This window comes from Prionailurus bengalensis, chromosome C1 (genome assembly GCF_016509475.1).
Source record: "Prionailurus bengalensis isolate Pbe53 chromosome C1, Fcat_Pben_1.1_paternal_pri, whole genome shotgun sequence".
Lineage (NCBI taxonomy): Eukaryota > Metazoa > Chordata > Mammalia > Carnivora > Felidae > Prionailurus > Prionailurus bengalensis.
The window spans coordinates 41733274-41756095 of NC_057345.1; the positions used below are offsets into that span (position 1 = coordinate 41733274).

The 22822-nt window shown below is 35.6% G+C and overlaps 1 protein-coding gene across 3 annotated transcripts in view; it reads right to left on the minus strand.

The window, feature by feature from the left end:
- Positions 1-22822, minus strand: part of NRDC (nardilysin convertase) — a 102666-nt gene that overhangs the window by 6702 nt on the left and 73142 nt on the right. For all 3 annotated transcript variants that reach the window (XR_006296995.1, XM_043578756.1, XM_043578755.1), the window contains 12 exons: positions 21067-21144; positions 19372-19492; positions 19238-19296; positions 18893-18947; positions 13720-13824; positions 11335-11458; positions 10699-10785; positions 8790-8909; positions 7223-7274; positions 5910-6060; positions 3250-3377; positions 1289-1451 (listed from right to left, as the gene is read on the minus strand). Coding sequence is in view for 2 of the 3 variants with exons in the window: in XM_043578756.1 (XP_043434691.1) it covers positions 1289-1451; positions 3250-3377; positions 5910-6060; positions 7223-7274; positions 8790-8909; positions 10699-10785; positions 11335-11458; positions 13720-13824; positions 18893-18947; positions 19238-19296; positions 19372-19492; positions 21067-21144 (1243 nt within the window). In the remaining variant the exon portion in view is untranslated. The remainder of the gene's footprint in view (positions 1-1288; positions 1452-3249; positions 3378-5909; positions 6061-7222; positions 7275-8789; positions 8910-10698; positions 10786-11334; positions 11459-13719; positions 13825-18892; positions 18948-19237; positions 19297-19371; positions 19493-21066; positions 21145-22822) is intronic.

Consider the following 22822-nt stretch of genomic DNA (forward strand, 5'->3'; position numbering starts at 1 on the left):
CCCAGCCCAGTACTCCCACTGTGTTCAGAAAAGCAGGCAGCTATCCTGCTCTTCTCTATGTGGGTTAAAGCTTTTAAACTTCTTTCTGAGGAAAGGAAAAGAAACTAAGGCTGGTTTGGGGGTTGGGGGAATAAAGACAGAGGAAGTACAGAGGAGACAGCAGTCTCAAGAGTGGTCAGTTACATATTCCATTGAAGGAACAGTCCTGAGAAACTAGAAAGCCATGAAGGAACAGGCAAAAAATTTAGGGAGAGTCCCAAACAAGCATTCTTGGCTGGAAGAGGCCTCAGGTAATTACAAGGTTCACAGACCTATCCCACTCAATATATATCAGAACAAACTCCTCATATGCCCCCACCCTACTATTTTTCCTACTCCTCCACCAACCCACTGTTTCTAAAGCAAGAAATCCGGGCATCATCTTAGACTTCTCTCTTCTCCCTCACCCCAACATCCAATCAGTCACTGAGTTTTGGTCATCTTCTATCTCACTATTTCTTTTTCATTTATTTGTGTAACTTTGGGCTTTATCATTTTTCACTTCAACTTGTGTGTGTGTAATGGTAAAAGCACATAACATAAAGTTTACCATCTTAACCATTTTTTAAGTAAACAGTTCTACAGTATTGAGTATATTTACATTGTTGCAAAATGGAACTCCAGAACTTTCTCACCTTGCAAAACTTAAACTCTATACCCATAAAACAACTCCCCCCTTTTTTCCATCTTCCCAACCCTTGGTAACCACCATTCTACTTTCTGTTTCTACGACTTTGACTACTATGGATATTTCATATATTCTGGAATTATACTTCATGTCAATTCTTATAACAGCCTCATAACTGGTCTCTCTGCATCTTTCTTAACAACAAATCCCCATTTAAATGCTTCAGTGATTTCTATTTACTACAGGATAAAACCCAAGCTCCTTAACTTGACACACAAGCTTGATATACAAGTTCTGCCTGTGTGTCTGTTTGTGTACACATCCCTCACCACACCCCAGATCTCCCACTTTAATCTCTAAATTAAACTGGTGTTTCCACACACACTCTTCAACAAGTAACCAACACCTTGTATTTACTGAATCATTTCACTCAAAGCCTTGTCCATTATCAGCAATCTTCTTCATTAAGGAAGTCTTGCCCAGCATCAGAATGGTTGTGCTAGGACAACTCTGACCTGCGAAAACTACTACAGAGCTTCCCTTTTCGGAGAACTAATGCAATTCCAGAGCCCACAACAGCATTCAGACCTAGCTAACAGCAACAGAGCACCTCACACTCACTGTGCTTGTGACATTTCCTTGTACCAAGCCTTCAACAAAGAGCTGGGATTTGAACTCCTTGACAAAGGTCAGCAGAGACTCAAGGGAAAGGCCATCCATCAAAGCCCGGTACTTGTCAATCATAGACCAACGGGCATATTCCAGGATTAAAAGCCGTACATCTCTATATAGAGGGCAGAAAAAAGACAAAGTTTTATCATTTTGAAATGAATCTTAAGGTAAAAAAAGATTCTACAGATGATGTTTCTAAAGAGACACAATTTCTATCATAACTTAAGATGGGAGAAACAATGTCATAATCACCAAAAAGTATTTATAAAATTACATATACAAAATTATGCATAGATTTACTCACTAGTACAGCTCAAGTATCTCAGTTGCAAAATAAAATACTTCACATTAGGTTAACACATGAGTCACACACACCAATTTAAAATTATTACTATTTTTACTTCAAGTCTCACTAACATTTTATTAATTACTAAAGGCCACCATTATGGGTATCTATTACTACAGTAACTATACAGTATAAGTAGTGGCTCTGGGCCAGAATCAGACTAACTCCTACTCCTCACCACCCAACTCCCCTCTCCTCACACTAAGCTATCTGAACTTGTCAAGTTACTTCACATCTGTGACTCAATTTCTTCATTTGTAAAACAAGGGAATAATAATGGCTACCATTATAGGGTTTTGGAGAGAAATAAATATATACATCTAACGTTTTTTAGATTTAACAAGTAACAAATCTTCAATAAATAGATATGATTATTAGTTTACCACATTTTAATAAAGTAGCATTCAGTAGTTATTGGATACATAGGGCTATTTTTCATATTGATAGCTCTAGGCAACTCTCCAACTTATACTTGGTTATTAGTTTTTATAACTTTTTGTGATGAGATTATAAGTTATTACAGATTTCTCAACTGCTCTCTGCCCTGCTTTTGAATTTTGTTCACTTATGGGCTCCTTATGACTATGTCAAAAGTAGGGCCTCTATATAACGTTGTGCTGTTTATTCACCATTTATAGATGTCCAGCAAGGAGGTCAAGCCATGTGCACAAAGGGTGGTATCTACTCAGAGGGGACTTCTTTTTCCCCTCCACAAAGACTCCACCTGCTGATAGAGGCCACCCCAAAGGGGCACTTCTTCTGATTCACACAGAGGTACCTCTGGGCTACCATTAGCCCTAGACAAAAGAACAGGCTCTAATGAAAGGCTCAGGGTGTTATGAGCAGGAGGTTTAAGCATTATTCTACAGACTGTCAGAAGCTTTTTGCTATCCTTTGGAAACCTGGCTGAATTCTGGGTAGTTGCAGTTGCCAGATAAACTATGGATTAAGCAATTTAACTCAGCTACCTCATCATAATACCCTACATACTACAATCATCAGTAAAACAATTTTGAGTTATAACAAAGCCAGCATTCACCACCTTTTACTTACAAGCTTTGGAAAAAGCACCCAGGTTGCTTGCCTTTAGCCTATAAATAAGTATAGTAGGCTTATTTTAGCTCTACTCACAAATAGCTACTTAAGCTGGGTTCAGAAATCCTATAATCCAATGGACGATTTCCTAAACCATAGCCAATTCTAGTATGTCTGAAAAATAGCACTGAAACTATAGGCTCATCTCCCACACCTAACCCCTCAGGAAGGCAAATACTTTCAGGCCTTCAAAATATAAGCTGATTCTGGGGCACTTGGGTGGCTTAGTAGGTTAAGCGTCTGACTTCAGCTCAGGTCATGATCTCACAGCTTATTGAGTTCGAGCCCTGCATTAGGCTCTGTGCTGACAGCTCAGAACCTGGAGCCTGCCTCAGATTCTGTCTCCATCTCTTTCTGCCCCTCCCCCGCTTGCGCTATGTCACTCTCAAAAACAAATAAACATTAAATTATATATTATATAATATATATATATATAATACATATATAAGCTGATTCTATGTATACCCACTTGGCCAGAGTCTCAGGCTTGATGAGGATGTTAAAGTAGGTCTTCTTCAACTGCTCAGTTATCATTGTAAAAACAGCTGGTGTGGAACTGAATTCCGCTAAGTAGTCAATAATGAGCTGAAATAGTAGCTAAAAAGAAAAGAAAAAAGCACTTTAAGTAGAGAAGCATGAAATTCACTACGTTTTGGGGCAGGGATGAGGGGGGAAGGTTTTTCCATTGTTTTTTACCAGGGGCCCAGCATGGTAATAGGCATTTGTAGAGGACATAAGAGAAGTACGTGACTCAAGGATCTTTAGGAGCTAAAATCCTCAATAACTGTGAAATTTGGAGCAATGATTACTTCTTTTTTTTTTTTTTTAATAGTTTTCATGGGTATTCTTAAACATTTTTTTTCATCAAAATAAACTTAAATCGCTTTTTATTCAGCATCTCCATTGCCCCTAATTTGACTTTAACTGAGAGGGCATTACATATATATATTAATTTTGGAAGTAATGACAACTTTCTATCAAAGCTATTCTATCCAGAAACATAATGAGTCTCTCTTATTTAAAGTCTTTTATTTATATGATTCTGTAAGATTTCTGGTTTCCTTTAGAGAGATTCTGTACTTTTCTTCCTTATTCCTAGGTATTCCATTTTTCTCAATATCATATAACAGAGTACTTTTTCCATCCATTTCTATGTGGTTATTGCTACTATAGGAAAAAGAGCTATTGATTTTGATATACCGATCTCATGACCAGCCGCATCATGTTATTTTTTAAACTTCAGTAGACTCTTAGGTTTTCTAAGAATACAATCATATCATCTGCAAAGGGGAATACTTTTTCTTTTCCAACTGGATTTTTTTTTTTTCCATTTTAATGTAGTAGCCAGAATAATAGAGATGATCATGTGCTTCCTTGGCTTGTTCCTGATTTTAGTGTTCAGCATTTCATCAGTTACTGTAACATTTGCTGTTACTGTTCTTAATGAAGGTTTTAAATTTCTCTTTAATGTTTTATTTTTGAGAGAGACAGAGTATGAGTAGGAAAGGAGCAGAGAGAGAAGGAGACACAGAATCTGAAGCAGGCTCCAGACTGAGCTGTCAGCACAGGGCCTGACATGGGGCTCAAATCCACAAACCATGAGATCGTGACCCGAGCAGAACTGAGACGCTTAAGTGACTGAGCCACCCGGGCGCCCCTGAAGGTTTTTACTGTATTTAATTTCCCTCTATTCCTACTTATTAAGAATGCCTACTTACATTTATCAGATGATTTTTTAGCACTTATCATATAATGTTTCTCAATTGACCTGTTATGATGATTTGTGTTCATCAACTTAATACTGAACCAATCCTTTGCATTCTTCCCATTTGATCACATGAATTATTCTTTTTGTTACATTTTTAATTTAATTTTATTTTTTAAATGTCTGAGTCTATATTATATAGGTGAAACTAGTGTCTACTTTGAGAGAGAGAGAGAGAGAGAGAGAGAGATTGATAGATTCTATACCAGGTTTTAATATTAAGGCTAGGTAAGCTTCATAAAATTAAGAGCCTCAAATACTTGTCTATACCTTACATATATATTTTTTTATATTTATTTACTTAGAGAGAAAGCACACACATATGTGTGCGCTCAGCAGAGGAGCAGAGAGACAGAATCCCAAGCAGGCTCCACACTGTCAGCACAGAATATGGCTTATATTTTTTAAAAGCTCCCCAGGTAATTTCAAAACATACCTCTTAAATGACAACCAATGTTATTAGGCTTTAATCTGTTTGGCTCTAAGCTACCTTACACTTAGATCTTTGAAGGTTGATAAAGGTTAAATATTCCACAGTGTCTCCTCCTAAGACCAATCTTTGTTCTCTGGGACAGTAATAGGGACAAGGGTACAAAGAAGAGAACTATAGTCTGCTCTTGGGTTTGGCTATGACAGAGAGGCCTCTTAGCACAGGTCTAACTTCTGTCAGGTCTTTTCCTCCACAATTTTTCTTGTATGAACCTAGTTCCACAAATCTTAATATATGTCCTACACAAGAAATCAAGATATAAAATTTGTTGATGGACACATATTATTTTAGCTGGTATTTAATGGCATAACCCTCTTAGCTAGCATCCCATATTATTTCTTCTTCTGCCTAAGAAGTTTTTGACAAATAACACTGAAACATATTCCTTACCAAAAGATAAATTAACCACAAGATACACAGACCCTGTTTCTAAAAGGCTCAAAAACTTAGAAGGGAAATAAGACACATACTTGAAACAAAGGGATGGAGTTAAAGAGGAAGAAGGAAAGATACAAACATTTGAGTTCTACTCTGTCAGGTAATGTGCCACATGCTTTAAATTTGTTATTACTGTCTGAGCATGAAATTAAGCTCACACCAGTCCAAAATGCCAGTGTTGGCTGCAGAGGAACTGACAGCAAAGGGAAGGGAAATCAAGCCTGAGGCATAGACTGTACGGCATGCATTGCTAATAATTAATGAATGTATATTGCTCTTATGTGTGGCCCAAGTTAGAATAGCTGTCACAAGCCAAGAATCCACATTTTGTTCTATGTATAGCAACGCATGCATAAACCTCTATACTTTGTGCTTTAGGGGCAACGAACATAAAATTTCAAGCTCTCTATGAGGAAAACAGAACATGTGTACTTACAGGTAGTTTGTGGTTGAATCCTTTCACTCGAATAATTAAACCATGTTCTCCAGCTACCAACTTATACTCTAGCTGTGCCACATCTGCTTCATAAGCTGGTTCCGCAAGGTTATGGGTAAGGATATTGACAAAGATATCAAAGAGAACCACACTGAGAATATAAAATACAAATAGCACTATTAATTGGCAAGAAATAAACACAAATAAATGTACTTTGATTTAACAACAGGAAACTTCACTTTTAGCAAGATGTTAATTCCACTACTCCAGAATGTAAAACTGTGTACTGAGTTAGAGTTTACCTAGGATTCAATTTTACAGGGACATTACAGACACCTACCTTTAGCAGTGCTTCCCAATCTTTTTCATGTTATATACACATACAAAATGTTAATATTTATACTGAAAAACGGGGTAAGTGTAAAAGGCATACAAGGCAATTGGCCCAAAGGCTCTGGCCATCCCCGCAGCCTAGGTTTTCTGACTGACAAATTAAAAATCTGAGTGAAGGGGGAGATTAATACATTTTTTATGTGGTATTAATAAATGTTAGTGCTATTTATCATTTTAAGGTTAGATTTTACAGTTTATTTATTTTTATTATTAATATTTTTTTTAACATTTATTTATTGCTGAGAGACAGAGCATGAGCAGGGGAAGGGCACAGAGAGAGAGGGAGACACAGAATCTGAAGCAAGCTCCAGGCTCTGAGCTGTCAGCACAGAGCCTGACATGGGGCTCGAATTCATGAACTATGAGATCATGACCTGAGCTAAAGTTGATGCTTAACCAACTGAGCCACCCAGGCTCCCCAGATTTTACAGTTTAAGTAGCAAAGGAAAGGAAGAAGTACAGTAACATTTCCTGAGCACCTCCTATGTTTCAGGGACATTTTAGGCTCTGACCTCCCACAGTGCAGGTATCTGTATAAATATATAAATTATTTGCTAAGAACAAAGTATAATCAGATTCCTTGCCAGTTTCTAAATATAGGATCAAACAGATCCATTCATTCTCATTACAAACTAGAAGCTAATCCAAATGCATCTTTAAGGAACTTTCTCAGTCCAGTAATCCTATGATTAGCCCATACCATCAGCATGTTTTATAAATGGGTGGAGATGGAACTGCCACAATTCCATTTTAATGCTCAGTATCAATACAAATAATTTGTTTTGGGTACAGAAAAAATACACAAATCAGCAGCATAACTCAGTACTCATAGAGAAAATAACAGAATGATTCAGAACAAAACAAACCAAATAGTTTTTCCATAAGAAATATATTTTCCAGAAAAGAGGACAATTGCTTACTTTGCTGCAGACTTCTGTATCAAAGGTGAAATCAGATGGAAGCGTATATATGCTAAAAGAAAAAAAAAAAACAAAAACAGGTAAGAAATTACAGGCCAGAGGCCTCAAATATTTTATACATCTGCTATTTGACCCTAACATATTTTCTAAAAATTCTTTTTTTTTTAAATTTTTATTTATTTTGAGAGAGATAAAGAGCAAAGGGGAAGGGGCAGAGAGAGAGAGGGAGGGACAGAATCCCAGGCAGGCTCTGCACTGTCAGCGTGTGATGTAGGGCTCCAACTTACAAATCATGAAATCATGACCTGAGCCAAAGTCAACAGTTGGACTCTTAACCGACTGAGCCACCCAAGTACCTCTAAAAATTCTGAAATAAGCTACTAGCCCTTAAATCCGCATTACATTTTTATCCTGAAGTGTCTTTAAAAAGTAATATTTACCGGGGCGCCTGGGTGGCTCAGTCGGTTAAACGACCGACTTCGGCTCAGGTCACGATCTCGCGGTCCGGGAGTTCGAGCCCCTCATCGGGCTCTGTGCTGACAGCTCAGAGCCTGGAGCCTGTTTCAGATTCTGTGTCTCCCTCTCTCTCTGACCCTCCCCCGTTCATGCTCTGTCTCTCTCTGTCTCAAAAATAAATAAACGTTAAAAAAAAAAATTAAAAAAAAAAAAGGTAATATTTACCAGTCTAAACAGTGTTCAGAAGGCACACTTCAGTCTATGGGAAGCACAAGTATATAGACAGATACACAAAGAAGCCTAGGAATAGTCATCTTTATTAACAGCTTTGGTCAGAGAAAATGTTTACAGAGGTATACATGTCAAAAACAACGGAACAATCCCAATGTTCACAGAGAGCTATAGCAGAGACTTTCTAAAGAAACACTAATAAGCTATTCAAAAAACACCCTCCCAGTAATCTAAAAAATCCCTCAGAGCTACGTTACAGTTGTCTTGAGGTTAGGAATATGGGTTAAATAGCAATGAAGAGCCCTCAGCCTTTTTGATTCTAAGTTGCTTCCGTAAATTCCTATGCTATTCACAAGAACAGAAAATAAAAATGCAACAGTTTGGGTTAACACATTAAAGACTAGAACTTTGGAGTCTATTTCTGTATACCATGATTCCTTTATGATGAAAAGTAAAATGATAGAGGGAGAGAGAGGGAGAATATTTCACATTTGTAATGTTGGAAAAGGCTATCTATTGTGTCTCAGAATAATTTCCTTCAGCATACTTTTATCCTCTTTTTAAAAATAAAGTTTAAAACATACCACCATTCCCTAAGATGGCCAAACACCTGGCTCTGCTTTCATTTAACCAGAAGAAAAAATATTTGAAAACAATTTCATTTTAGCCTTGAATCTTTACTTATTTCCTGGAATCTGTAAGGTATACAAGGGTTTCTGTGACAGCACTGGAGCACAGTATGAATCTGATAGATAAGCCTAGAAAACATCTTCAAATGAAGAGAAAAGAGAAAGGGTGATAGAGGGAAATAAGGTTGCTACCAAGTAGAGAAAGAGTTGATATACTTATTTCAATCCAATTAGAGAGGGAAACATTTTACCTTTGGGAATTTTGAATTTGTTGTCTTTCTTATACCACAGGCAACCTTGTAGAGTATTCACAATTTTAACAGGGTATTCTGTCTCAGGGCAATCAAAAGCCTTCAACATGAAGTCCGTGGCTAACAACAGAAAAGAGTAATCATTAATTCAGGTATTTCAGCAAGATTCCCAACAATCTTCAGTTCTGAAGTCTAGGTAACTTTTGTGGCAAAAATAAGCCAAATTAAGATGCTAGAGAACAATAAATTAGTAAAACAATACAGAATAGAAAATTCTTTTGGTCTTAAACTAAATGAACTCTGAAGATTTGTAATTTCCTAAAGGTCAATTCTGATCTCTCTGCATTCTGCTTCATTCCCTTTCTCAAAGACAATGTTAACCGTAAGAGGGACCTTTAGTCAGGATGGTTGTATAAACCAATTTATAAGTGAATCCATTCTTGAATGTCTTTTACCAATCTTACAGACTTCTGAAAGGTAACAAAAAAGTGAAAGTCAAACTTGTCCTCTCAGTTAATGAAAACCTAAATTCTTTCATCAATATGTAGGTGAGAAATAGCTACTTAAGAGAAAACTATAGAACAGAAAAAAACTACTGGTTATATTTATTAAGAAGAATTGGGTTGTTTAGATACTTAAAGTTCAAGATGTGGAAATGAATGGTCTAAAATATGTGAGACTTTTTTAAAAGGCTTTTTTTCCTAATTGAGGTTAGACTCACATAACAAAATTAAGCATTTTAAAGTGAACAATTCAGGGGTATTTAGTACATGCACAGTGTTGTGCAACCACCACTTCTATCCAGTTTCAAAACATTTTCATCACCCTAAAAGAAAATCTTTAAACCCATTACAGTCACTCCCTATTATCCACTTCCCCCAGCCACTGGCAACCATCAGTTTGTGTTTCATCTATGGAGATAGATATAGATATATATATATAGATATATATATATAGATATATATATAGATATATATATATATACACATACATATCCTGGATATATCATAAATGGATCCATAAATGGAATCATACAACCTATAACTTCCTGTGTCTGGCTTCTTTAGCATGTTTTTAAGGTTCATCCACATTGTAGCATGTATATACCTCATTTCTTTTTATGACTATTACTCCTTTGTATATACTTACCACAATTTGTTTATCCATTCATTCACTGATGGATATATGAGCTATTTCCACTTTTGACTACTGTGAATAATGCTGCTATGAACATGCATGTACGTGTATTTGTTTGAGTACCCATTTTCAATTCTTTTGGGTATATTCCTAGGAGTGGAATTGCTGGGGAAAATTCTGAATAAATTAGTTATATACAACTGTAACCTTTGACTTAGGTAGCTTTCTCATAGTTAGAATGTTTCCCACTGCAAGCTAGTACACAGGCACAGATACAAACATATATACCTACACAGAATAAAAGTTCTTGAAATAATACTTTATGAAATTAAACATTTTGCTATTTTCCATCCTAATTAATTTTTTTAATGCTTTCATAACTCATTACACAGAACTCACAACCCATTACACTGATTTCACAAACCTTGTAGTTTGAAAAACACTAGCACGGCAATTCCTACAGAGATGATAGGGAAGGATCAGCTATGACATACAAAAAAAAGCAAAAGCTTCAGAGTCCCAAGATCTACATTTAAGTCCTGTTTCCTCCATTTACCAACTAAATAGTCTGGGACATGTTACCTTCCTTTTTTAAGCCTCAGGTTTTCTCATTCAAAAAAGTAAGAAAACAGTAATCCCTATCCCAGAGTGTTACACTGGGAAGCTGAAATATGAATTCAAATGATACTTTGGAAATGTACTTATAGATGCTATTTGTTTTGTTTTATTACTACATAAATGAATTATGTATAATTATTGCTATTTCACTGACCTATGTACTTGTTTTCAGCTGGAAGATGAAGATCTGGATTTAATTCGAAATTAGACTTCCATAGGTCAGCCCACGAGTTTTCAACATCTGTGGAGATGAAAAACAAACTGATCCAATAAACAAGCAATGTTGAGAATTCTCTTAATGACAAACCAGTTAACAACCAGCCTTCACAAATCGATTCTCTTTTCTTAGGAAAACTATAATATATCCAGGCATTCTAGCTATTTACCACTCAAAGTGTAGTCTCAGCAGCATTGGTATCACCTGGGAGCTTGTTAGAAATGCAGAATCTCAGGCACTACTCCAGAGCTAGCGAATAAGAATCTGTATTTTAATAAGATTTCTAGGTGATACTATATGTACACTGAAGTTTCAGAAGTACTTTGCTAAAACACAATCAAAAAACCCTTCCCCAAACTATCCAGAAAACAGGATTTTTTTTTACTAGTTAATAAATGGCTATAAAACACAGCAGAAAATAATTTTCTGTTAAGCAGTATAATTTTCATTTCAAAGTCAACTCCTAAAAAAAGGATATACTTTTTTCCCATAGGAACCATCAGATGAAATATTAAGGAATAAAAATTCTCAGTTGAGTTAGATAAATGTGGGACTATTATTAAAATATTTTACCTTCCATACTATACTGAGTCCCAAACCATTTCTCCTTGAGGTCACATTTTCCTTCATTAGCACCAGACAGTAGAACAAGATTTGCTTTTTGTGGCAGTAGCTGATTAAGAGCTTCAGCAATGACCTAATCAGGGGAAGGTAGAGAGACACACACACACATACACAATAATAACTTTAACCTAATACATCTCTGTTAAAAAGGCAAAATCACATTATGGTAGGCATCCCCAAGATCCTAGCATCTTAATGCTCATGAAATTATCGTCATGAACACCGTAATTTATAAAACTTTGTTAGTCTATTGTTTCAAATGTTTCTTGATAAGCTATAAACAGTGCCCATCTCAAATCCTACGTAATAATAGTGCTAACAGTAGAAACAGCTCTCATTTATTAAGTTTTACTATGTACCAGGTAGTGTTTAATATACATTATTTCATTTAATCCTAAAAACAACTCTAAGGCATACCCATTTTATAAAAAATAATACTCAGGTTCCTATTAAAAATTAAGTGGGGCGCCTGGGTGGCGCAGTCGGTTAAGCGTCCGACTTCAGCCAGGTCACGATCTCGCGGTCCGCGAGTTCGAGTTCGAGCCCCGCGTCGGGCTCTGGGCTGATGGCTCAGAGCCTGGAGCCTGTTTCCGATTCTGTGTCTCCCTCTCTCTGCCCCTCCCCCGTTCATGCTCTCTCTGTGTCCCAAAAATAAATAAACGTTGAAAAAAAAAAATTTTTTTTTAAAAATTAAGTAATTTGTTCAGGTTAAAGATTACATAATCTGCACAGAACAACACATCTAGAAGTGGCAAAGGTGGAGTTCTAAACAAGTTCGTACATGATTCCAAAGACTATGCTCTTAACCCCTAGGTATTATACTACCTTCATCCCCAAGAATCAGTAACATGATACCATTGCAGGGCCTCCTTCAATAATCCTTCAGCTATGACAGGAATAAACAAAAGATTTTGTGGGTAAAGTTTGAAACCCTGACTAGCATTTAAATACCATTTCTTTGAGAAACACAACAAATGAAGGTTGAGAATAAACTACTTGGGCCCCAGGACACAATATTCCCAGGAGATAACAAGAATATTATCACTGCCTCTTCCTTTACCTTTCCATTATCTTTTTTTTTTTTTAATGTATGTTTATTTTTGAGAAAGAGAGAGAGAGAGAGAGAGAGAGAGAGAGAGAGAGAGAGAATGAGTAGGGGAGGGGCAAAGAGAGAGGGAAACACACAATCCCAAGCAGGCTCCAGGCTCTGAACTGTCAGCACAGAGCCAGATGTGGAGCTCAAACTCACAAACCATGAGATCATGACCTGAGCTTAAGTCAGACACTTAATTGACTGAACCACCCAGGTCCCCCACCTTTCTGTTATCTTTAAAATTAGTAGTTTTGGAATACCCTAATCAAGATTTCTCAATCTCAGCATTATTAACATCTTGGACCAAATAATACTTTATTGTGGCGTGCTGTCTTTTGCACTATGAGATGTTTAGCTGCCATTTCTGGCCTCTAACCCACTAGATGCCAAGAGCATCCCACAGTTATGACAACTGAAATGTCTCCAGACATTGACAAATATACCCTGGGGGCAAAATCAGCCAACTGAGAACTGCTATCCCATATGGAGCAAAATGACTTCACCCCAAGGAGTAAAGGAGGAAAGACCCAAACCAACTATTTATTTGTATATAATAATTATCTCTAAGTCACATGTTTCAAATTCAGGGAATCTTTTATTTCTTTTTTTGTTTAATGTTTATTTATTTTGAGAGAGAGCAAGCGGGGTAGAGGGTCAGAGAAAGAGGGAGAGAGAATCCCAAGCAGGCTCCATGCTGTCAGTATGAAGTCAGATGTGGGGCTTGATCTCACAAACTGTGAGATCATGACTTGAGCCAAAATCAAGAGTCAGCTGCTTAACTGACTGGGCCACCTAGTGCCCCAGGGAATCTTGTATTTCTCAGAAACATTTTCAAAATGGTTAAATTTAATTACCCAGAGTATCTAACTGAGTTAGATAAGGTAAGCAAAAACAACTGTCTAAGTAAGGTTACCAAAAAGGTGAGCAAAACATCTCCCTAAGTAAGCTTAATAACCAAAGCATGTAATTCTTAGGAATCACTTTAATTGTTTTAAAACAGTAGAATAATAGTACCTAAGAAACGGACTTGGTTTTCCCCTCATATTAAAACAAAATCATATATAACAATCATGAAAAACTGCCAAAAAAAAAAAAAATACTGTTATTTCTTCCATTTAAACAAACAAAAAATCTGACATATTTAACCAAGTTTTCTACATTCTCACAGTTCCTAAGTCATGTCTGCACTTCTCCCCCTTCTCTCTGTCTAAAAGTAACTCTCATAAATGAAACGTCCTTACTTCTGGCTTGTATTCAAAAAGAAGCTGATCTCCAGTGAGGAAGTCCTGTAGCGGGTACAGCTGCATGTTTTCACACATATTTTCCACATACTCAACTGGATCTGTCTGTAAAGAGATATAATTATTTCACACCAGAAACTTCCATTATCCTTAATTTACCACAAAATATACTTTTTCTCTTTTTATGAACAATGAAACCAAGAGCTTCTGAACAGAAATAACCAGATACAATTTTAGCTTAAGCATCTGATGCTCACTTGAGCTTCCCATTGAGGGGGGGGGGGGGAGAGAGAGAGAGAGAGAGAGAGAGAGAAAAGAAAGAAAGAAAGAGAAAGAGAGAGAGAGAGAGAGAGAGAGAGAGAGAGAGAGAAAGAAAAAGAATTTGATGCTCTGAATTCTAAGAAAATTTAGCCAGAGTTACCATCTTAAGGAGTTTAACCTGACACCCCTCCAATCCCCAACCTGAGCCCAACAACACACAAGGCTCTAATCATGTCATGACCTCTTTGTAAGAATAATTACAACACTGAATTGTAAATGCTTATTTATATGTCAAGTACCCCATATGACTGATGATGCCCATAAAGACAGGGTCTTCATCATGTATCACTACAGCACTATCACTTGAAAACTATCTGTAAACATGAATCAGATCAACGTAGAAATCAAAATGTGTCATTAAAGTCTTGATATAAGAAATTATATTAATCATATATTACCTCAATTTAAAAATGAAAGAGTGACCACAAGTTCTCTAACCTATGAAATGTTAATACTTTTTCAGAGGAAAGCAATCAATTCAAGTACTTATTGAGCACCCAGAGGCACAGAATCTTAAAACTGACAAGTCCTTCAGACACCAAGTGGTTCCATTCCCACATTTTATAAGGAAATACACCCAGACTGATTGGATGACTTGCCCAAAGTCACACATTAAGCATCAGGCAGAGTAGACACTAGAACTCAGGGCTCCTAATGTAGCAGCAATCACGCTTTCTAAAATACCACACTATCCAGTCCTTTACTAGACAGAATGGGTTGTTCTCTCATCTAATGGAAGACACAGGAGAAGTGAAGGTTACTGCATTTATGGAGAAGAACTAATGCATGCATACATCAAACTAGAGACCACAGGTATATATTATCTACTATATTATCACATAAAAATAGAATAAGAAGAAAGTAAGGAAACACTGTTAGGTTTTGTTTTTGTTTTTTGCCCCACTTCAGGAAACATTCCTGAATCAAGCTGACTAGTCACTAAGGTGCTATTATTATTTAAAACGATTCCTCCTACTTTCTTCTACTTTTTAAAAATAAGTTATTCTCGGGGCGCCTGGGTGGCGCAGTCGGTTGAGCGCCGACTTCAGCTCAGGTCATGATCTCGCGGTCCGTGAGTTCGAGCCCCGCGTCGGGCTCTGGGCTGATGGCTCAGAGCCTGGAGCCTGCTTCAGATTCTGTGTCTCCCTCTCTCTCTGCCCCTCCCCCGTTCATGCTCTGTCTCTCTCTGTCTCAAAAATAAATAAACGTTAAAAAAAAAAATTTTTTTTAAATAAATAAATAAGTTATTCGCACTAGCCACTTAGTTATAAAGTAAGTAAATGGTCAGTATGCAACAAAATTGAATGATTCAAAATATTTCCAATAAAAAAACACTAAGGACTTTGGCTAAAAGCAGATCCCCAGTACCAAAGCAATGGAGCAGGTATTAAGAAAAACACTTAAATGCTATCCTCTAATTTTTTTAAGATATTAATCCACATACCATAAAATTCACACTTCTAAAGTGCACAATTAAAAATGAAATAAAATTTAAAATAAAGCGTACAATTCAGTGGTTTTTAGTATATTTACAAAACTGTACAACCATCACCACTATTTAGTTCGAGAATATTTTCATCACCCCAAAATGAAACTCCCATAACTGCTAAGCAGTCACTCCCTGCTACCCACTCCCCCTAGCCACTGGCAACCATCAATCTGTGTTGTATTTCTATGAATTTACCTATTCTGGAAACTTCATATAAATGGAATCATATTAATATGCAACCTGCAGTGACTGGCTTCTTTCATTTAGCATGTTTTCAAGGTTCATCCATGTTGTAGCATGAATCAGTACCTCATTCCTTCTCACAGCTAACATTCCACAGTATGCATATTCTACATTTTGTTTAACCATTCATTTGTTGATGGGCATTTGCGTGTTTCCACTTTGGGCCTATAATGAATATTGCTACTATAAACACTTGTGTACAAGCATTTGTGTGGACAGTTTTTCTATTCTCTTGTATATACCTAGGAATAGAACTGATGGTAGAGCTTATATGGTAACTCTATGTAACTTTTTAAGGAAATGCCAAGCTGTTTCCCAAAGCAGCTGCACCATTTTACAATCCTACCAGCAATATATGAGGGTTCTAATTTCTCTACTTCTTCTCCAACACTTGTTATTGTCTGTCCTCTAATTTTTTTATCTACTTCTTACTGCCTTCCATTATTGTTACATTATTGCTGTTTTTCTGCCTGCAGAAAAGAACTTAAGCAGCTTTTTCTAATTCAAATTATTGGTTTATAAGATATATTGAGTTCAAGTTCCTATGGAAAATAATTTTTTAGATTTCTTAATTAAATAAGACTGATGTGAATAGTTTGGAAAGGGAATTCCTATTTGCCTTTATTGATGAAAATCAGAAAGTCCAAAGAAGAAGCATTCCAACTTTGTTAAAAAAAATTTATAAAAGCCTTAAAAATAATTAAAATAATTAACTTGAGTTAGCAGTTCACACAGAGATATAGACCTTTCTGATTTGTTCTCACTTTTCACTGATTAGGTTTAAAATTAAGATGTCTTGGGCACATGTTTTAAAATCAAGACAAGTATTCATGAATATTGTTAAAGGTAAAAAAAAAAAAAATGAGCTACAACATGGGGAGATTTCAGTAAAAGATATCCGAAATGTTTTGCTAAGAAGAAACTAGAGGGACAGAACAAATGTGTCACTCACTCAACCAATGCTAAAAAGCTGATCCTCAAAAAAGGAATGTGGGTATCACATATGGTTGTATTCCACAATTCTTGATCCCACTCCTTCCCTGCCATAGTTCTGACCCACATGTTGCCACCACAGCTGATAAGGACACTGCACAAAATCACTCCTGGTAAGGTAGGAGGCAGGTCTTGTGGAGTTCTATGCATATCAGTCCATTTATAGGAATGAGTGTTTATAGAACACTCTAATGGCCAATATATGTGTCATAGCAGACTTTCTGATTTCATAGAATAAGATTTTCTTTTTGGTTTTTTGGTTCTTGGTGGTGGTGGTTGTTGTTTGTTTTTTTTTTGTTTTTTTTTTTTTTTTTTTGAGAGCATGCACGCACGTGTGTAAGCACAAGTGGAGGAGGGGCAGAGAAAAAATCATAAGCAGGCTCCACGCTGGGACACAGGCCTCAATCTCATGATCATGAGATCATGACCTGAACCAAAATCAAGAATCAGACACTTAACTAACTGAGCCACCCAGGTGCCCTTAGAATAAGATTTCTATTTCAATTTCAATGATTCAAGTGCAAAGAGCAGGTTACACAGGAATCAACAGCAATGGGACGCTTACAGTTTTTGTGACCTTGTCACATATACCTAAATCTTCTTTACTTATAGTAAATATTCAGAGAATTGTCTCTGGTGATGATCCAAAAAGGCAGCTTCAAGATGCTCTGTGAAGCAGTTCTAAATCAGAGGCTTTTAATCCAGGGTCCACAGACATCTCCCACAAGATAGAACAGTGGACAAATTCAGGGGCATGTATGTGCACAAATTTGGGAAGAAATTACATATTTATCTTCACTAACCTCTAAATTAGCATTTTTATTCTATTATGAATATAGGCAACAGGTCACAGTTGTATTAGCAGCATCTATGATAAACCAATAAAAAATCACAATATAGTTGTAGATATCTCACACTGCTACTTAAAACTGAAATAATTGTTAGACCTACTGCTAGACCTTGTTATTTAATATGTTAAGAAAGAGACACATTACTATTTTTTTTACCGTTTTAAGTACTTTATACTTCAACAGTCGTTTGTAAACTGGTATATTTTATTTTATGCACCTAAATACAATATTTTATGAATTGTATAATATTCAACAATATTGCTTCAATGTGATTTCCCAACTATGACAATATTAGTGAGGTTATGCAAGAGAATACATTTGTGTAGCAGATACATGCTAAAATAAAAAAAATTTAGATGTGAAGTACCATGGTATCTGTAATTAAATCTCAAATGTTTTGGGAAAAAAGATACACATACACACATACATATATAAGGAAAAGAGACAGAAGAAAATATAGAAAACTATTCACAACTGGTGAACCTAGATGAGAGATAAACCAGTAACCAATGACAATTTTTCTGAGAGATTAAAAATTTGAAGGATGAAATATTATTCTAAGGAGAGGTCCACAGGATTCAACAGATTTCCAAAAGGATCCAATACACAAAAGGGTTTTAGAGAAATCCTGTTTTAAACTCCTTACCTTTCAGCCTTACATAATACCTTCCTTTCAAATACCCTATCCTACAGATACCCAGGATCATTTACTTTTTTGCAATATTCCAGAGTTCCTTACTTAATGTTTTCCTTGTTGCTTACAATGTATCCAAACTTTATCCATTTTTTAATGCTGAACTCAATTCAAATTTACCACATCCATGGAGCCTTCCCTGATTCTATTCCAATCAAGGCAAATGCTCTCCTTGCCCTGAAATCCTAAAGCATGCCATTTCTAATAGTACATATGGTAATTACTAGAGATTATCCTACAGAATTTCTTCATGTCTTCATAATATTAGAATTTCCCAAATATCAAGTACCATAGCAAGCTCTCTCTGTTTATCAAAAGGATAGACAGATGGATGAGTACATATATAAAATGATTGTTGCACAACATGATCTATGTGAATCTGCCCACCTCTCACTGTTACACAATACACATAACTCAGAAACACAAAAGTTAATTTTCAGATAACCTCAAGGGCATCTTGGGACTCACATGACAGAGTGGCAGAATTAAAACTCCAGTGACACTTCCAAAAAGAGGAATAATGTCCACACGAGTTTCAACTTGATCACAGAAAACATTCAAAAAGAATTTAACTTCCAGTACCTGTTCTTGGTAATGAAATTCATTATCCTCAATTTTCTGAATCTCTTCAAAAATTCTGTGAAAGAAGAAAATTATAAGTAGAAGATATATTTACATTTCTCATTCGAATCCTCAGCAAGAAAAGAGAAAAAACAGACTGGCCACATAAACGTAAACCCTTAACGTTTTGTGTTCTCATATAATATTCACAGGTAGAAGAAGCAGGATATGGAGCCAGAGAAGGAACTTAGGCAGGAAATGCCTAAAAAACTATCTTGGTAGGACTAAAGCATGTCTATTTGTCAGTATGAATGCTAAAACACACTAGGATTGATTCCTAGCCTAATTCTAGTATCTATATATTACCTTTTTTCTGGGCCTAGCTTCTGCAGCATTTTCAAATACTGGAAGACAGTATGAGCAACCTGAAAACAAAATATCTGATTATGCTTTTGCATAAAGTAATATCTATATTTTTTAATTCCATTTTAATTATTTACCTCATAGAAATGTTCATAACCCTCATCAGTCAATGTAATAGAAATGCTGAACACTGAGTAAGTAGAATTTTGCTCAAATCCTGTCTCACCATTTCCACCAAATAGTGCAAGAGCCCAGCACCTATTGTTAGGAAAAAATGAATCCAATCAATATCTTGGGATTGATAGCCTACAAATACTTCAAATTAACAAAATAGGTAGGCTTTCTATATAAAATTTGGGAAGTTCAGTCTTTGAGGCAAATGTACTTTCCAAAGGTAAGTTTAAAAGTACAAATTTCTAAAGTACAAGGCGTCCCAAACAATTGCAATGCATGCAAGAATCACCAGAAGGAAATAACAGCCATATTTATTTGTTTAATGGAAACAAATATATATATTACAACATAGTAAAACAGGTTTATGAAGACATAGTTATTATTGTTGAAGAGAACAGTACAAAATATTAAAATTATGGTTGCTGGGAGGCATTTCACTCATCCCTCTCGAACCCGTCTCCCAGAAGCAGCTTAAACACTTCAGATACATCTCTCCTTAGGATGTCAAGTGAGCCCTTTGACACTATCAGCTAACCTCTACAGGTTGTTTAAGAAAGAAGCAGTGAAACTGTATCTTTTCCTGACTAGAATAATCCTGAAAACCTAAAGTAAGAAAGGAGGAAGCCAGAATGAAGAATGTGAAATTCTAAAAAAGTTCAGTAATGTAGAGAGATTGAGCACATCTCAAAGCATTTTGCATTTATTATGTAAGTCATATATGTAACTATTATCATTATTCTTTTGTAATAACCCTGGCCTTTTAGCTTTCTTTGAATTTTCTGGTCCTATCAGTACTTTAAAGTACTTATTTATAATTCTCATCTTCCTTTCCATTCTTGAATTACTCTACAGAAAAATCAAACAAGGACGTACTTTAATTATTGGTCCTGATTTAAAGCTAGATTTCTGTGATTTGGCTAGGCAACTTAAGCAAATGCTTAAATGTATTAGGAAACATTCTGCTAACACAGCTGCACAGAATGTTTATAGTCCCACTATTTGTTATGCTTTCTCTGCCCAATGTAGTTTTAAAGTCCACCTTTTGGTTAGGACAGTCTGGAGATCCATAGCATTTAAATAACCGACTTCTTGGGGCGCCTGGGTGGCGCAGTCGGTTAAGCGTCCGACTTCAGCCAGGTCACGATCTCGAGGTCCGTGAGTTCGAGCCCCGCGTCAGGCTCTAGGCTGATGGCTCAGAGCCTGGAGCCTGTTTCCGATTCTGTGTCTCCCTCTCTCTCTGCCCCTCCCCCGTTCATGCTCTGTCTCTCTCTGTCCCCAAAAAAATAAATAAACGTTGAAAAAAAAATTTTTTTAAATAAATAAATAAATAAATAAATAAATAAATAACCGACTTCTTTACTATTCAAATCTAAATTCCTGATTAGAGCTAACCTTCTATGTAACTCTGGAATCTATTTTTTTATGATTTTTTTAAATTTTGTGTACTACTTCCAACAAGGGCTAAAAGGTGGCTCCCAAGGAAATAAATATAATAGGACTATTAACATAACCTAGGTATTAAGTGACTATAATTAAGCATTAGATTTGATGCTAGGCTTTCTGGCAAATAAAGTCAAAAGAATGGGTTATAGAATGTTTACTGTCTATTATTTTTCAGACATTGGTATACTAAAAATACTTATTAATTAAATACTTGCTTTTTTCTAAGGTAAGAAAGAATGCTGCCTTTGCCTTCATGTCCAACCAGCCAAGAGATATAGTGAAGTGGTTTCACCCTTTAAAAAAAATATTAAGGTCAGAAACAAAAATAATTAAGGTATAAGCAACACCAGGAAATCTTATTTCAAAGGTTATGATATTTAAGAATATGATTATAAACTTATTATCACATAAATTCCACCACACATGAAATTATTATTAATTTGACAATAGCAGGATAAAAACAGAAAACATGGTAAAATTTAACTTCTTTATTTGAAATCACTGAATGAGTATAATCATTCCAAAATTAAGACTACTGCTTTTTCTCTTGGACACTCAAACTTCTTTTCATGGTAAAATCTTTCATTTTTGTTTCACCCAAAATGGAAACTACATACATTCCTTATCATTTTAGAACCTAATACAGATAATGAATCACTCAGTATCTGAAAAGCTTTCAGTATTGCATCAGGCTCTGTGGTAAAAATAAATGTGTTGCTTTATGGGTCAGATAATCTAGCATTTAGTTTTAGTTTTTCCTTTAAGTAAATGCACGATCCTGAACAAGAGACTTAACTTCATTGTATTTTTCTTTTTCTCTTCACTTGGCCAACTACTTACTCATAGAGTGTTCATGACAATGTAATATAAGTGCAAGAGGTATAAAATGCTACATTATATAACAACATACTTTTAAATCTGAGTAGTTGTATATATATTATTTAAATTGTCTTTTCCCACTGACTTCTGCTATAATTTCATAAATGTATTTCCACCAAAACAAAAATATATAGAAAAATAAAGTTAGAAAATCTAAGAATTCTTAAATTTTAAAATTAGTTTACAGAATTATATTCAGTAAACTCTTAAAAAACCAAGATATAATATAATGATCTCAACTACATTAAGCAATTCCCAAACCCCACATAAGATTGTTTAAAATATGAATTTGAATTACACCTATCCTAAGACTGATGTAAGGGAAGTACATTAGTTAAAGAATGAACTCAGTAGATTACACAGTATCTGCATCCGAACTAACGGTTTTGTATTTGTAACTCTGTAGGGATAAAATTTGCTTTTTTGTAAAAACAAAATGGGTCCCTCAAAAGGGACCTCTAATGGGTCCCTCTAAATGGGTCCCTCTAATTCACGTAGAGATTTGAAAAGATTCATGATGAAAGTCACATTAAAACAAAGAGTCCATAAAAAATAATAACTGGATGAAAACATATAGAAATTTTAACATTCTTTGGAAAAGACAATCATGAATGACTTTTTTTTTTACTTTTCAGTGATTTTCAGGATTTCTACAATGAATCCACCTTAGTAATCAATAAGAGGATAAATAAGCCTTTGTTAATTAGAAAACTAAGCATTACCCAAAAAAAGGAGGAATAGTATATACAGTATGATTTCATTTTCATAAAAAAAGGTATGTTTCATATTCAGTTTTAATGTCTGAAAGATATATAAGAAACTATTAATGTTGGGCCTTTTAGGAAACAAAGAAATGGGGAAGCACAGCTTTACTTTTTACTAAATACTCTTTTGTCCTATTTTAATATTTTACAAGTATTATTTTTATAGTAAAAACTTTTAAATATGCATATAATAGGGGCGTGTAGGTGGCTGAGCCGGTTAAGTCTCCAACTCTTGATTTTGGCTCAAGTCAAGTTCTCACAGCCTGTGAGATCTCACGTCAGAATCCCCTACCTGGGATTGTCTCCCTCCCTCTCTGCCCCTCCCCTG